General features: G+C 47.5%; 2 protein-coding genes across 2 annotated transcripts in view; both read right to left on the minus strand.

The window, feature by feature from the left end:
* Window positions 1–17,391, minus strand: part of LOC311009586 (vang-like protein 1) — a 67,935-nt gene that overhangs the window by 38,919 nt on the left and 11,625 nt on the right. The window lies entirely within an intron of this gene.
* On the minus strand, window positions 914–2,800 carry LOC311010098 (helix-loop-helix protein 2-like). Its single transcript, XM_084004604.1, has 2 exons — window positions 2,654–2,800; window positions 914–1,929 (listed from the first exon to the last, which is right to left on the minus strand). The coding sequence occupies exon 2, from the start codon at window positions 1,885–1,887 to the stop codon at window positions 1,516–1,518; it is 372 nt and encodes a 123-aa protein (XP_083860730.1). The 5' UTR covers window positions 1,888–1,929; window positions 2,654–2,800; the 3' UTR covers window positions 914–1,515.

The raw sequence follows: 17,391 nt of genomic DNA on the forward strand, positions 1-17,391 counted from the left end.
CTACAAAAGATCTGCATAAAGCAACAAGTAGCCTACACAACCCTGAAGAGACAAAAAATCTTTGGATAGAGGATATGTTTGCTTTTTCTTCACTATAAAATTACTTATTGGATTTCGTAATACAAAGCAGACACAAATAAATAAACCAAAAATAACATCAAACCATTGAAGAGAATAAATTCGGACTCGAAATTATTATTATTATTATTATTTTTGGTAACAGCAAAAAAAGGAGGTTTGCTGCTGATAACCTCTTAGTGGTAGAAACTGTTTGACATCTTGTTTTTCCACGTGATTATTCTGTCATTTTCAAATGTAATGTTTTCTTTTTTTTTTTAAGCAGCCCGATTCCTATTCTTCTGGGAACCCCTGAACACAACAATTTAGGGAAATAAACATTTATGGGGCCGTTGAACCCCATCTTGAAGTGCTTGTCGTTGCTATTGATAGGCAATAGACGTGACATTAATAACCGAACAAAAAAATAATATGACATACATCGAACATACATCAAACGAATAAGTTATGCTATGGATCAACAGAAAGTGCCTTTTTTTTTCTTAAGAGTAGAACACCATCAAGTTCAATTTCACAGCCTAAAATATAGAAGCAACAAACGATATACATTTATACAAAAAGACGCCAGCCTATACCAACATAAATTAAAAAATAGCCTCGAATATCAACACAATTCAATAAATAATTCCATACACTTTTAAAAAGAATGATTAAGGTCACAATTTTATATGTCATAAGTGGCACTTACGCAATTTTTTTTTTTTTTCTTCCTTTACGGAAAACATCATCTAAGCTAGACCTAAAGCAGCTATGTCTCGTTTACATCCTTTCGTTTCCGGGTTTGTTTTAGCAGACCTTGAATTAGTACAGTAAGGGGGGGGGGGGGGGGTGCATGGGACAGGGTTAAACCACGAGCGTTTATTAGGAGGGGGGGATTAAAGTTTATGCGATAGCCAAATTGTTTAATTCGTCTCCACGACATCACCTCCGGGAGGGAGGCGTGAAAGCCTGTGGGGGCTCTTCCAGCACACCCCCTCCCCTCCCACTGTATGCCGGGTAATAATCAATATTCTCATTATTGCATCTAATCGGCGCTTGTTGCTGTCCGGTGGACGGAGACGTCGAGGCTTCCACTCGGAGCTCTTCCCCCGCGACTTCGCATCGCTGCTGGGGGGGGAACTCAGCCAACTGGCGGGTATGGCAAAGTCCCAGCATCCGGGGACGACGCGCGCTCTGATTGGCTGCAGAATTATTTTTTATTTCACATCTATTTATTCTACCCAGACATTAATTGTATTTTTATTCGAACCCGGAAATTGACCAATTTTTTAGAGGCAACGCCTGCAGGGAAGATCCGCTATGAAGGGCTACAAAAATACTGGGCGTCTGCTTTACAAGCTCCCCGTCAGTCGACCCCCGCTGCCGGCCTTGCCATACCCCCACTGAAGCCCCCCGGAAGTCCAAACCCCCACAAAAAAAGCGCGTCTGTGTCACTTTTTAAACATCCAACACGTGGTTGAGATAGGAGATGTAGCATATCGCCAGTCTGAGGATCTCGATCTTGGAGAGTTTTTTGTCCGGGGGCAAGGTGGGGAGTAATTTCCTCAGCTCCGCGAAGGCCACGTTGAACGCCTCCACGCGGATCCGCTCTCTGGTGGCGTGGGCCGAGCGGTACTTGGCCGTGGCCCGCCGCCGCCTCCTCTTCTCCTCCCGGCTCAGGGGCTGGTCGGATTTGCATTTGGCTCGCTCCTCGCCCTCCCCCGGCTCGTCCGAGGTGCAGCCGGCGGACTGGAGGCCGCTGAGCATCGTCTCCGGGTCGGACTGGGTCCAGGAGAGGTCCGCATCCGTTTGGTCCGGGCTGAGCATCATTTTTAATTCTCCGGCGTTGGCAGATCGCTCCTCCTGAAGAAACTACATGGACAAAAGCGACTATTAAAACCAGGTGAACTCCACCTGTGTGACACCTGAATGTATATGTAACATCATGAGTCTGGTGTTGATCGAAACTGACAAAGAACATGAAAAAAAATTATGAATAATATGTGAATTATTTTCGTGATGGGTCACCCCGAGGCCCCAGCCGAGAGATGCCACAGCGGGTGCTTGTCTGGGTGCCAACCCCCTTCCTAATAAATCCAAATGCAGGCTACGTTCGTTGCATAATAACATTAAACTCCATAAATAATGAATGCCTCGGGAAAGAAAAAGAAAATCGTGTAATGGTTAATTTATTAAAGCCCAAGGCCTTAAAAAGAGGCGAGCAATTAGGAAAAACGACATTTTTTTTAACGTGGCATTTTTTTGTTTGGAATTTTTAATTTTCAAAACATGCTAAAATAATGAAAGTGGTGATGATTTAAGAAGGAGAAAGTCCCTTTCTTTGTGAATTAACATAATCAGAATTGGCCATCTGTCACAGTGTGATGAACACATCTGCTCGGCTGAGGCCACGGTGACTTGACAGCACGGAGGCAGAAAATAATGTTGACATCTGCTGGACAGGAAATTATTGGAGCTATTGTGTTCGATTTTTATAAGACGATGGGAGTTAAAAAAAATTATACAAAAGGAGGCAAAAACATTTAAAAACAAACTTATTTTTTTTTAAGTGTGTGTAGATTTTTTTTTCCCTCACCTTGACAAAGATCTTGGAGGCAAAAATCTTCTGGAAACGAACTTCTCAGCTCCGATTTAAGTCATATTCCTCCGCAGCAACCATCAGATGTTCAAGAGATGCGGCTGTAGTCTCGCGGGAAATGACACAAAAAAAAAACAAATAAAAACAAAACAGAAACAAACTACTTTTTTTTGTTTTGTTTTGTTGTTTTTTCTGTCGCGAACTTGCAACGTGAGAACCGCGCGGAGGGGTCAAGACGTCAAGGCGGGGAAATGTTTCCGCGCGTGAAAACAGTCCCGAAGTGTTCCAGGTGATCAGTCCATTCAGCGGAGGTGGATAAATACAAGATGATAATAATAATGATGAGGATGTGGATCGGTCGGCTCCCCTCGCGTGATCCCAGCGACGGGGAGACAATAGAAGAGATGGGCAGATAGCGGAGAAAGTGCAGCCAGGGGGGGGGGGGGGGACTGGTCCGTCCGCCGGTGGAAGATGAGGATGAGCGGGGGAGATGAGCGAGGCTCTCCCGTGTGAGGCGAGCGCGGATCGGAGGGCAGCTCACGGATAATCCCCGTCTTTCTTCCGCCGAGTGTCACACGCGAGATAAGATCCAAACGATCCCGACTAATAAAGGCTCACTTCAGGGAGGGAATATATTTGAGGAATGGTATTGTCTAACACCGCCCCCCTCTCTGCCTCCCTCCCTCTCGCTCTTCCCTCACAAACACACCCCCTCCCTCTCTCTTCACGCCCCTCGGCCCTCGAGCGCTTTGCCTCCCGCGGGACCACAGTGGGCAAAGGGAAGCCAGAGATGTGTGCATGATAAAAGATGGGGAGAGAGATAAATAAATACCGTGCTGTGAGTTTGTGCACGTGCGCAGATTTTGATTAAAAAAAATTAACTCTTTTTTTTTTTTTTAAGTGCAGGTGGAGAGATAGAGGGGGTTTTTCAAATTAAAACCCATTTGATAGCTCAGACTGTTAAAATGTCTTTAGGTGTCGACATTTAAGATAAGGGAAGCTGAGATCAGATAAGGGGAAATTGTTCCCGAGGGAATGACGTGACAAAATGGCAACAGATCAGTGAGGGAGATGGACAAATCAGACTTCTGTCGTTTTGGCCTTTGGAAAATACATTTTTTTAATGATTTATCTTATTGTGTGCAGTCTAAGATTCAAATCCAACTTTTTCCATATTTGTTTCCTCAATTCCGTAAGAATTTACTATGATCTTGATTTGTCACTATAAGTATTTTTATCAGATAAGATAAGATACAGTAAAACAGCAGTTCAAGGAAGGTACAGACCTATTTGTGCTGGTAAAATAAAAGTGACTAGATGTCACCAGCTCCTCTCCAAATCATTCTGTCCTAAACAGTCTAAATTATCTCTTGACTTTTCACCAATGTCACACTGCAAAAGCACCGAGAGGAACAGAGAAAAGATCCTTGAACAGTTACAATGTGAGTCATGAATATGGAAATGCCCATAGAAACGTAGTGGAGTACGGAGCATAAAAGGGAATTACACAAATGAAGTACAATACCTACAAATTGTACTTAAGTACAGCACTTTAGTAAATATACTACATTCAGAAAACCATGCCGTTTCTGGCTTACAACGTAACAAGTGCAAATAACAGTAACAACAGTGTAAATAAATGACATCGCATTATGTAACAAAATGAATAGCAGAGCCAGAGTGACGCTTTCTAAAAAGGAAACTTTTCCCTCCCTCCACTCCCGCCGCCCTCCTCCCATCATGCACCCCTGTGCCCGGTGGCACGACCAGCATCGGGGTCAGAGGGCGTTGTTCCAGAGGAGGGACAGTGGCCAGGAAGTGTGGGGACTAGCTGCGCCTAACGAGGTGATTAAAACGATAAGGGGAAGCACGGATGACTTGCCGTGGCCCGCAGCCACCGCCATGCTTCTTGCCGCCACACACACACACACACACACACACACACACACACACTGAGTGGGAGAGAAGTATGGCCACAGTGCCAGGAGGATCATATCAGCGTGTGTGTGTGTGTGAGATGACGGACTGCTCGCCGTGGGCTCCGGCCCGGTCTGTGGAGTGTGTGTGTGTGTGTGTGTGTGACACAGAGAGACTCACAGCGGGGCATATCGGAGACACGTCAGGACCAGGAGACAGAGGCCTCCTGACAGCTGGAGCCCACGGACACACACACACACACACACACTAATTGCTCCACGGACACAGAAGTGGAGGCGGTCTACGGCGGTGGTCTGCCTCACCCGGGCCCCTCCTCGGTCCGTAAAGGCCACCGGCCAAAGACACGCAGGACCCCTCTCGGGCTGTTTTGTTTGTGCCTGCTGCAATCACGTCCCACAGCTGATGTTCAGACTGTGGCGACGGGGAGGCGGACTGCAGGGAGGCGGAGCCACCAGAGGATGGTCATTTCTGTCGGAGAGCGTGACGCCCGGCTTAGTCACGACGTTTGGTGAATCTCACATGAGATCACACTTCTGTTTCGGGAAATGTGTGTTTATGTAAAGAAAATGACTGTATGCTATTTGGGCTGAACTGAAAATCACAAATACATATAAAAACACCCTTCTATTGACATTTGCTCCCGTTTCACACAACTTAAAACATCTCTATTACATTAAAGGAATATTTCAACCCCCTGAGGTTGTTTGAAAAGGCAACGGTTTCATTTCAGTTCATTGAAATGAGCAGATCCAACTTTTTTTACACCTCTAAAAACCGTGATCAAAAGGGTTCATTCATTCTTTTTAGGGTGAAATATTCCTTTGAAAAGACCACCTCAGGAACAGGAGTTTAGAGCGGGTTGAAATGCCCGCTCGCCGCCGTTTCCCATAATCACTCAGAAGTGGCAGACGCACAGGAAGCAGTACACTGATTTATGGTTATGATTATTCTTCGCATGGGCTTATATCACCGATCCAGCTGAGGCCTGATACCGCAGAGTTTCGGAGGAAATAATATGCAAATTCAGACCTGGATTTCTGGTGGAGGATCACATTGTATTCCAAAAAAAAAAAAAAAATTGTAAAAGGCTTTAAAGGCCGTGAAACGTCGTTCTAAAGAAGCTGTCACCAGAAAGTTGCAAAGTGATGAGACGACGGTAATGGAGTTATTTTATCTAATCAGTCAGAGCTCAGTGGACCCCGCAGCTGTCTGTTACAACCCGAAAAACACCTTGAACTTGTGTGACACACTCCCACCTGTCACCTATCACACACACACACTTTGGAAGATTCGGGGAGCAGTGGGACGGAGCTGTGAAATGGGAAGGATTAGTCACTTTGTCAGGAGATGTATGAGGCTCCTCTCAGGTGGACGGCGAGCCACAGGGGGGCATCTGGCAGAGGGAGAGGGAAGAGAGGGGGAATTAGTCGCCGGGAAGAGGAGACGGAGAGGAGCAGACGCGCTGGAGAAAAATGAAAGTGTGCAGAAATGAAGACGGAGTGGGGAGAAGACGCAGTTTGCGGGATGAGGAGGAGGAAAGCAGGGCGTTTTGCATCAGAAACTTTTAATTTGACGACGATGGACACACTCAGCAATGTGCGAACGCCAACTTGCCCATGTGTTGTGTTCTGTCTTTTCTTCCAGGCTAGTGGAAATAGGCTGGACCCTGGCCTTGTGTGTGTGTGTGTGGGGGGGGGGAGGGTTCAGGCCTGAACAGGAGGTGTGGGATCCAGAAAGCTGGGGGTCCCATGTGAGAATGTGGCCGTCGTCAGCGCTGCGGTGGCAGGCCTCGGCACCATCTGTGCTCCCAGCAGGGCGCCCGCAGCGCGTTCTCCGCCACCCAGACACATATGGACACACAAAGGTGCTCACTCTCATGGACACACACACACACACACACACACACCCATGGGAGTTAACAGTGGGAGAAAGGGGGGGGTTGATGAGTTTGTGGATTGTGCGGTTACCGGGGATGACGGCGTCTCGTTACTGATGCTGACAAGTGCGATGACTTCAGAGAGCAGACCAACCACTCTCACATTACTGGAAAAACGTCCCATCAGAAATAAGAATTACACGTTGGAGGAAAGGAAGGCCAGGAGAACCAGAACCAAGACCGACCCTGCTGCAGAAAAATGTGACGTTTTCCAAAGGGGGTCTGGTGCAGGGGCCGCTAAAACAAGCTTGAGCTCTCATACAATGTGGTGTAAAAACCATTTCAGACCTTATAGATAGTGTGGGAAATACACATCTGGTTCTAAATCCCATCCTGGCCTCCATCTTTTTCCGTCACAGTCCAACGTTTTCTAGCCTCTCGTACTTCTTCCAGCACACTGACCCTCCTGTCTCGGCCCACAACCCCCCTCTGAAGCTGCACCTGCCTCATTTACGATGTTCAGCCTCCACCTCCATCTTCCTGCTATACCGAGCACCTCGACCGGCTGCCCCCCCCTCTCTCCCTCTGGCCCCGCAGCCTCCCCCGAGTGGCCCCTGTCCCTCCATCCAGGGCCTCCAGCTGGCTGATGAGTTCATTAGGCCCAGAGCTCTGCCAAGGAGCATGCCGTTGTTCGGGCCAAACCGGGAGGGCATCAGGGGGGGGGCCCCTGGTAGTCATTGGGCACAGGCCGTGGTCATTGGAGGCGGGACAGAAATGTCCCAGAATGCCCCACATGTCGATATTCAGGCTCCGTGTCCATTCTGGGAGCAGGAGACCGTTATGATGTACATTAGCAATCTGGTTCGGGGGCTTCTCCTCTGAAACTTCAGCGGGGAGAGTGCGAGGCGTTTGCGGTTTGAAGAGGTCCACATAAACAATGAGGCAAACAGATTTCTAATAATCCCCACAGGTCGCAGTGACATCTGGCCCCTCACTTGAGCGTTGGCTCAATTAATTCGGGAAAACACAAAACAAAAAGCGCCGAGGGCAAAGATCTGGGGGGACTTAACCGGCCGCTTCGTGTGTGTGTGTGTGTGTGCGTATTGATTGTGGCATGTGATCAAGTCGACTGCGGTGCATGAGTGTGTGAATTTTCGGCAAATTAGTCCAGGTGTGCAGCTGCTTCACGGGAAGAGATAATCACGGCCCTCCTTTGAAGGCAGGAATCTTTGTGAAATAACAATAAAGATGCAAGTTAGCTCTCCATCTCTACCTGCATCGCTACATTCCCTCCACTCTGACCTTCTCCCTCCTCTGTACTCTGCCTCCTTCTTCCTGGCGGCGGGTCAGCTGGGGTCGGGGCCTCCGTGGCTGGGCTCAGGTGGAGCCTCAGCTGGGCAGGAGGGACGGAGAGGGGGGGGGGGGGGGGGGGGGAGACAACGAGGATTCTGTCCCACAGGCTACCCAAGAGCGAGTCCGTCAGATAAATAGGAAACAAACACGTGCGTCACGCAAGTAAAAAAAAAACACACACAAAAAAAAACAACAGCTTTGTCCCTCACCCTTTCTACACCTCCCCCATCTTCTCTCTTCCCCTTTTCCTCTCGCACTCCTTCTCTCCTGGGAGAGGCCTGGCCGGGCTTGGCCTGAACGCCATCTGCTGCATAATGTAACGGGATGGAACTCCAAATCCTTCATTTCCACTCACTGCCTGTCATCTGTGTGTGTGTGTGTGTGTGTGTGTGTGTGTGTGTGTGTGTGTGTGTGTGTCCACTCCTACAGTTGCATATGGACTCGCGCGCCGAGAGGGCGTGAATGTTTGAGCGCGTGTGAGATCTCATTTTACGGATGTTGTGACATTAGCTCGTCCCGGCGATGATGTTGAGTGACGGGTTCGAGGGGACGTTAAAGGATTATTCCGCCATTTTCAATATCCGCAGATACATTTTCAGACGTGTAAATTTAACCTTTGACCTCCTGGGGAATTTTAAGAATGGCGCCTCGCCAGCGACGTCACAAATTGGCCCTTTTGTTTACAAGTTAACCAACAAAAGTGCACACACACAGAGTGGTGTTTAAGTGCCCCGCCCCTCTCTGCAGCGCTGGTAACCCGGAGGTGCAAAGAGGTGTCCCTCCGAGTCCCCGTGGGGGCCGCCGTGAATTGGGGGGCCATCTGTTTTCTGGTAATAAGCTTTCTCTTCATTCACCCTCCTCTACCTCACTTTCTTCTTCCCCCCTCCGTGTTTTGATTCCGCGTGTTTTTGTTTTGGAGGTTTTTTTCCCCCACAAAGACATAAAAAGACGCGGACGGACGGAGAGGTCTGCCGCGGGAGACGGCGTTGCTTCTGGATACGAGCGCTGCGAGTTTAGGGTGAACGGAGACATGGTGAAATATCACAGCGTGAACCCTGAACCCTGACCAGCTATCCATGGCTGTTGACATAAAGTAAACGTGACACATCCCTCCTCACATAAACCCATACACCCCCTCCAGCTGCTGGGCAGACGCGAAAGTACATTTTATTTTCTTTGTTTCCCTCCTGTTGTACGGCGGCTTTGGGAGCGTTTGAAATACAAAAATGCAGCGTTATTTTTCCAGTTTTTACTTTTTTGTTCTCAAATTGGCAACCCATTGACGTTTGCTTTTGTTCCGTGTCAATGTGTTGAGCTCTCAGGGCCACAGGAATCATTTTCTCTAAGAAATAAATAAGAAATCTATCAATCTATCACGTTATTGCAATAATTAGTTGTTTTCTTTGTCCGCAAAGCACATTTCTAGCAACAATATTAATTTGAACTGTCTAACCACAGCTCACTATGAGATTGGCCAAACCGCACTCCCATCATCCCCCTCTGCTGGAGTCGCCGCCTGGCCTGCAAGTCACCGGATTGCCCCGCTTGATTGTTTAAGTTTTTTTTTTTGGTTTGGAGAAACATTCGGAATAAGATGGCATTGGATCGATCAGAATAGTTGCCATGGCTACGGCGGGATGTGGTGGGGAGAGGCTGAAGGGGATGGGAGCAGACGAGGAGAGGAAAGTGGATTTAAGTTCACGCACACACACACACACACACACACAGTGGAGAGTGGCAATCGAGGGTGAACGGAGCGCCATCCAAGGTCCGGCTTTAAACGTGGAACACATCCTTTGCTTTCATAACTTCCCCTGTGCGCTGTGTGAAAAAAAAAAAAAAAACACAACCCAGCTGCGTTCCCCGCTCCTGCACGGCCGCATCGATTCACACAACACACACATTTATGTTTCATTACGGGCCGTGCATGACAACATCGATAAGTCATCTGATATTGTTCATTATCCGCGGCTGCTGCATTATCCGATTTATGCCTTCCTATGGCAGGCTTCAATACAGCCGAGTGTTATATCATGATTATGAGCGGTCTGGGTGCCGGGATGCTGTCTGCATCTCATTGTGGCAGAATGAAATGGATCAATATACCGGAGGGGGGCTGAATCAGGGGGCTTGCATGTGTGAGTGTGTGTGTGTGCGTGTGCAGACAGGCAGCCTTGGGAGATCAGAGTGCATAACTGCTGGCGGCTTCAAACAGCGTCTCCCTTCCTAGCGCTCGCATCACACAGCTGTTTTTCCGCAGCAGTGGGCCGGTTTGATCGGGGGCCTGCGTTCTGGCGTGGAAACTAATATAATCACACAGTATATCAGCCTCTTTCTCCCCCTTGTGTCGGTCGCAAACTTCACGAAGCCATATTTCTTCGGTGACGCAGCAGGCAGCCGGGCAGACGGGGCTTCGCTTGCTCTCATTTAAGTGCAGATTTACAAGCTGTTTGTGACGGGAGCTTAGGTGCCTGTTCAGGATGCGTTGTGCCTAGTTGGGAGGAAGCCGCCGCGCGAATACATCTGTCGTGTCATGGAAAGTGCAGCAAACAGGCTTTCCGTGGGATGAAAATGAGAAATATCGGAGCGCTGTAATAGCTCAGGTGCATTGTTGGTTTGTTCTGAGAGATGGATTTCCTCTTGTTGGAGGGAGATTTTTTATTACCTTTACGCGCGCACACGCACGCACCGCTGTTGCCTCGCAATTACACTAATTTAATGCACCATTCCCCTCTATTAATCCCAAATTCTACCCACATTTGTATTCTTGCTTTAAATGAAGGGGCTGCCACATGCATCACTCCAAACAAAAGGGAGGTTAGATTTATTCTTCATTCGGGGCAGTGTGTGTGTGTGTGTGTGTGTGGGAGGGGGGTCATGCATGGGCATAACCCGGCCCCCTAAAGGAAGGCCCCCGCTGCCAGCTGCCAGCCATAATTAAGCAGCCCTGCCGTGTCTATCGCTGATTATGTTTGACCCGGCTAATAAGGCGAGTGTGTGCCACCTACGTGTGGCAGGAGAGCATCACAGCCCCTATTGTCCTCTTTTAGCCCAGGTTATTTGTTTTGATGACAACATCGCGTGCAAAAACATCAGTTGCGATAGGTGCGTTAACTGATCGTAGGGGTTTGGGGTGCGAGAGCTACATAGTGATATTTTGGGCGGGAATGTATCGATACCAGGCGTCAAACTCGGTTCTGAAAAGTGAAGCCAATGCTGAAGTGTCTTAAACGGTCATCCTCTCTGCTGGCCATCAGGGGGCGACTCTAATTCTCACTTGACTTATTATCTGAGTAAACAACAACAATCCGAAACAACAGGTTTCACCAAATCAACACGGACTGAAATCTTAAAAGCAGCTATAGTCAATATTATTGGAATAACAAAATCAAACGACCTTCAACACGATATTGTGAAAAGCAGCTGTTCTATTAGAAACCACAACGCGCTACCTGTTCAGCACCACCAAGACAGACGGACACAGTCAGCAGACAGCTGGTGAACATGGAGGACCACTTAGCAACGGTTTCCGACAAGTAAACCCAATCCACGATTAAAATAATAATATAATATAATAAAGTTGCCGAGACAAATACACAATTTACAGCTTATAATAAATAAAATAGCTTTGATTTCGGCTTAAATATCAGATGTTAGATGGCAATAAATCGCTCATGCGGAAAAAACTTGACAACCTGCTTAAGATCAGAGCAAACATTCACACGCAGGAACGTTTATTCTCGTGAAACGATCGCTGTCCTCCTAAATGGCAATCCCGTGGAGGGATATCCTTTAGTAACTGCCCTCGCCTGCGTGTACGCCAGCGTTGCAGCAATCCGTATAAATTAATAATAAGTAAATCAAAGTGCTTAATTTAACAGGGGCTATGAAAGATTAATACCTGACATTATCCAAGCTGCCGTGCTGTAAGGGGACCCACCCATGCCTGAGGTAAACCAATCACACTTCTATGAATATGACATTAGACACATTGATGTTAGGTGTTACATCAATGTCTGCTGGAGTCTTGAGTACAGCAAGTCTGGATAGAAAAGTCCACCGAGTGTGACTGGTCTATTTCTGTCTCCCCTCCCTCCCTCCCTCCTCGATGGCTTCTAGAGGCAAGAGATCAGTTCAGGGTGGAGGAGAACTGGTGTTTGGCCTGAGGGGCCCTTGGACACAGATTCTGTCATTGTCCACAGCTGCCACTCCGCCCCTCCCTCCCTCCCCCCCCCCCCCCCCTCCGCTCTGTGGCCATCCTCACCTTAAGGGCATCCCCCTGCTACCCCGCCTCCCTAATGAAGAGTGACACGCGTCCGGAGGATCTGATCTAGTCTGAAACCGGGCCCATGCCTCCTCTTGTTGTGTCTCCTATTATTGACTGCTGCGGCTCACACTGAGTCGCGGCGATGAGGACGCCATATACCCAAGAGGCATCGCTCCCGAATCGGAGGGGGGAGCTCAAAGGGCAGATGCAATTGTATGGAATCATGAGGACCTAATTGTCTTTATTCATGAGCTGTGTGATTGATATTAGGGGAAAATGAGACACTCTAATTGTCCTCTTATATGAGTAATTTCGGACTGAATACTGTGTGGTGTGTGTGCGCGGGCTACTGGGTGAGATATCAAACTGACAACTCCTATAGGGCATCCATGCAGCGGTCTCTCGACATATCACTTGAAATAATTCATGTTGTCCTTTGTGACAGTTTCTCGCCTTTATTGCATCCAGAGGATCCGGACGCGACGTCACCAGGAAGAAACGGATACACAAATAAAGAATGATGGGTAACTAGAATGGTGATAGTTGTAATCAAATTCTACATGAATATTTGAATAATTTGACAGTGGGTTTTGCTCGAACATGACGTCTGTCAGATTGACGGACAAGTCAAGCAAATAGATAAAAGCCCACATAGACAATAAAAGCAAAGGGGTGATGCTACTCATACAACAGTGGTTAGAGTGGTGATATATTGTCAAGATGTTGTTGTCATAGAAACATTTTTAGAAAAGCGCTGGGAGCAGGCTTTTTTTTTTTTATTTAACAGTGGAATCAAACGCTCCCTGGCGGCCTGTTGACACTTTCCTACCAGAAAAGGCGCCATATGGATACAGGCCCGAAGCCACGCTCTTCATTACCATGAACACACACATTATAGTTTATTTTGCCACAAACACTCACTCGAGCTAATGTCGATTAATCCACAGCGGAAACTACAGCTCGCAACAAAAGCAACAGATTCAGGGGCTGACAGCCACTTCAGCCTCGGCTTCACTTTTCAGAACCGGAGGCCTGTCCCCAAGCTAACATGGAAGTAAATAGGGCCGGCGTGACTGCGCCTAACCGTCCAGCTACGTAGCAACCTACCTAGCAACCTACGTGCTCCACTTGAGGAGCATCCCACTGAACCATAATTGGAATCCATGAGGGAAAACACCTTGACTGGCTCAGGTAAGCATGAACTACTGTCATGTGTGTGTGTTTATGTGGGTCAATGAACACACATGCACTCACACAACTGACGAGGAAAGCAGGGTGTGTATGTTTATGCATGTGTGTGTGTGTGTGTGTGCACCCACCAGTGTAATGTGATAAGCTCCACCAAAGCACATACCTGATGCCATTAAATGCAATTTCCCCCGTGTGTCAGCTGAGCCATTTGTCAGCTGCTAACACTGCACGCTTTATTAAAAACCTCATCCGCTTCAATTAACTGCGCCCGCAAAGCAGTTTAACTCCACTCTAATCCTGTAAAGATGTTTAAACAGGCCTCGCGTACAGTAGGTACATCATTTCAAACCCCTGGTTTTTTTTTTATGATTTGCTTTAGCCCTCTGCAGTCCTCACTTAAAGTTGCGCTTCAGCTCAGGAGGGAGTGGGTTTTAGAGTGAGTGTGCAGCTGAGAAAGGTGTGTTCATGCAAAGTCAATGCAGAGATGCAAATAAGCTTGAAAAATCCAGACTCCATTCAGAAAACCAGCAGTTTAAAAGTTAACCTAACAAAGCATGACTTCAGTTTTTATTGATCACCATCATTATGGAGTTATTTCAGCAAAAGGGCTGCTTCTGGAATTGTTTTTCAAGGGTTCTTTGCAATATTAAAGCCCTGCATGCATTGAAACCTATGGCCCACACGTTTTGAAGTACCTTTTGCAAAAAAAAAAAGAAATTAAGCGCCGACCTTCCATGTTGGCGCGTCAAAGGAAGATCCAGCAACCAAAGCTGCTTTTCTGTGGCTGCAGTATCTGTTAAATGAGCGCTAAAAGGAATAAAAAGCCATGAGTTTGCCCCAGAGGATGATATTCTATTATGAAATTAATTAACTCAAAATAAAAATAATGCTTTCAGTGGCGGTGGGTCACATCATGGCCATTTGTGTGCTCTCTGCAGGGCGCCTCTGTCTGCACTCAGCCGAAGATTGTTTACTCGGCAAACTCTGGAACACCACTGTACAGCAGCGAGCGGGCCAAGGACCCATGCCGAGCCGACCGCCACACGAACGAGTCTTTTCCAGAGCGAACGGAGGAAAAGATGCAATCTGTCTGCTGGTTCAGCACCACGGACAGCGCCATGGACTTTCCAACACAGGCAGTTCAGCTGCTGCCATGATTCTAACTTTCACAAATCTCTGTCTGATAAAGGATCAATGAGTCAGGCGGACTGGACTGATACCTCTCTAAGCGAGGTTAACAAGGGGGATGTGTTTTATTCATCCGGGAGGAGGATGGTTTCCCTCAAACCGCCTCGCGATTCACATTAAGTGTATCAATTTGGCTGGACAGATTGCAAAACCCCTTGAGGCACATTGAGATTTAGGATATTGGGATTTAGAAATAAAAATTGCTTGAAAACGAAACGTTTATTTGGAGCTTATTTGAAGAACTCTTAAAGAGATGCAGCTACACTCCAAAAAATTAAAGTAACGGTGTAAAGACTCAAACCCTTAAACTCTTACACACAAGAAGAAGAGAGGTCATTTTGTTCTCTCCTTTCAATATAATGTACTAAATCTGAAGGTCTGAAACAGCTTCATACAAGGATGCCACACATATTCTTCAGCTCTCTTCCACTCTCTCCTGCACACACCCTCTTTCTGTCTCACACACACGGTCATGCCGGTAGGGAGGTGGTGGTTAGCATGGTGCGGTCTTCAGGGGATCCAGGATGGGGTTTTGCAGGAAAGGGAGAGGTGTAAATTGGGTGAACGCTGGGTGCAATCCCTTATGAGTGAAGGCTCGGTGCTCTTCCTCTTGATGCTTTGTCACTCACACCCCGAGACATACAGGTGGTGGGTAAGGTGACGATGCTGATGCGGGGGGTTGCTTTAACCCCTGTTGCCTACTATCCTTGTTTTCGGGGCGCTATAAAACATTCGGTGTGAAAGTCCCGGAGACAGATGGGACTTGGGGAAAATGACGGCGTTGACCACGAGTAAACAGGTTTACGCGATAATTTCAGATCTATCAACTTGACGCTGATGAAATTTGAAACTGTAATCAGCGAAACGAAAGCTAAAAAGGCGAGCAGGTGTGACTTGCCTTTGATCATAACGGAGACCAATTGCAATTAGACCCAAAATGGCTTGACGGAGGTATCAGGGGGCCGCTTGCACATTATGTATTTTTAATCAGAGTTGTTAGCATCTGTGATGGATGCCCGTTTTACTCACACCAGCCTCTGATGGCACACGTCATGTTTGCTCGCTGTGAATTACCTCGCCGTGTATGCTGTCCATTAACTGCATGAGGAGGCGCACATCCCCCCCCCCCATGATGCCGCCCGTATCTCAACTGGTGAGCTTCTGGGAAACGAGCGTCGGTGAGGCTGCTCAGCCTCCTCCAGCCAGGTCTATCACCGCATAATTGGAGATATCAGATCATCATCATCATCCCCTTTGCCCTTTCACACAAGGAGTATGCAACGGTAGACTGTCCGTGTCAAACTCGCCTACTGGAAAAACCCTTCAGGCGAGGGATGGGGCAAAAACACCGCAACCACGTTGCTCATACACGTCGTTCAGAATTTGGCCAAATTTGTCTGACGATTTCAGCAGTTGCCCTTACCGTCTCTGAATCACGCCGTCTCTTATGGTTAAAGACATTTTTTCGGCTCAATTCGCAAATACTTTTAACTAGGGAGTCGGCAGGGTAAAACCCATTTCATGCCCGGGTCAAACTATTCAGATATTTGCATTCTCACATACAGTTCTAGGTGATGTCTAGATACGCTATTTTACTAAAAACAGCTGACTGATAGGGCTGAAAGTGACGGTGAGAGCCGTGAGAGTGAAGCAAAACACCTTTTTGTGGACTACGGTTTTGAAGCCTTAGGATTTTTGCAACCAGTGACTTCAGTGACCATATTTGGACTGCGGAGGAGTGACGGGTGGATCTGACCTCCACAAGCAGCAGGGCAGCACCCTTAATGGGTCTGGATCCATCTGGCTTCTGGTGTGAAGCTGTTAAAGGAACCTCAGAAGAAGCTAACTGCATTGGCAGCGTGGTAGCGACCTGTCAATCACAAGGTAGCCCCGCCCCTTAAAGCATCCCACGGACCATAATTTACTAAATGAACATCATGCTGGATTGAAGAAGAATTTAAACTACCAAATGAACCCATAAATCAAGAGTCGCCCCCTTATGGCCGGTAGAGAGAATACAAGTTTAAGGCACTTCAGCTTTGGCTTCACTTTCCAGAATCGGAGGTTGGGTTCAAAACTACAAGTGACACCTTTCATACACACACAGTCATTCAGCCATTGCTCATACAAAGATATTGAATATGACCGTTTTAAACTGCATCCTCTTTAGTATTTGCGATTCATAAAATCATCCAAAGAAAATATTCCCATTAAAGTACAACTTCTTACAGTTTACGCAGCATAAATAGTCCATATTTACAAGGACTAGAGACTGTTTGTAAGTGTGTGTGTGTGTGTTTTTTGTGTGTGTGGCCCCTAACTCGACCATGTGCTAACCCCACACAGCTGCAGAGTCCCCTTGAGGGTTTGTCGCACAGGCAACAGAGGAAGGGCGGAGGAGGAGAGGGGGGGGGATGGACTGAACACTCATTTCCATGCCGCACTGTTCTGGCAAAGACATTGTACACCGCTGTGGATGTGCGTCTCTTGTGCTATTGCTCAATCTTTTTAGGCCTGTCAGTTCGCGTTTTCATCAGACAATTCTCTGGGCGCAGGGGTTGGAAAGCTGACTTCCGTGTGGCAGATCTGTTGTGTGTGTGTGTTAATGCAGGAGAAACACACTTCGGAGGGGATTACAAAAAAAAAACACAAAATCAGATTGTTCCAAGTCCAAGTCTTTTCATACGCCTCAGCTGGATGAATATGTTTATAGCTTCATAAAATGTGTCTTCCTCAGTCATATCGCAGCTCAGAGTCCAGCCTGAAAACAGTAATAGAGTAACCAAGGAGTCTCGGGCTCCTCAAATATCCCTGTCAATCAAACGCCGTTTCCTCTGAGTGCGTTTTCTATCTGTCAAGGGTCATAGAGAGTGAGGATGAGACCCATTCCCTCCCTCCCTTACCCCGCTCTTCCATCCCCAT

The sequence above is a fragment of the Eutrigla gurnardus genome, assembly GCF_963514095.1.
Source record: "Eutrigla gurnardus genome assembly, chromosome: 24".
Lineage (NCBI taxonomy): Eukaryota > Metazoa > Chordata > Actinopteri > Perciformes > Triglidae > Eutrigla > Eutrigla gurnardus.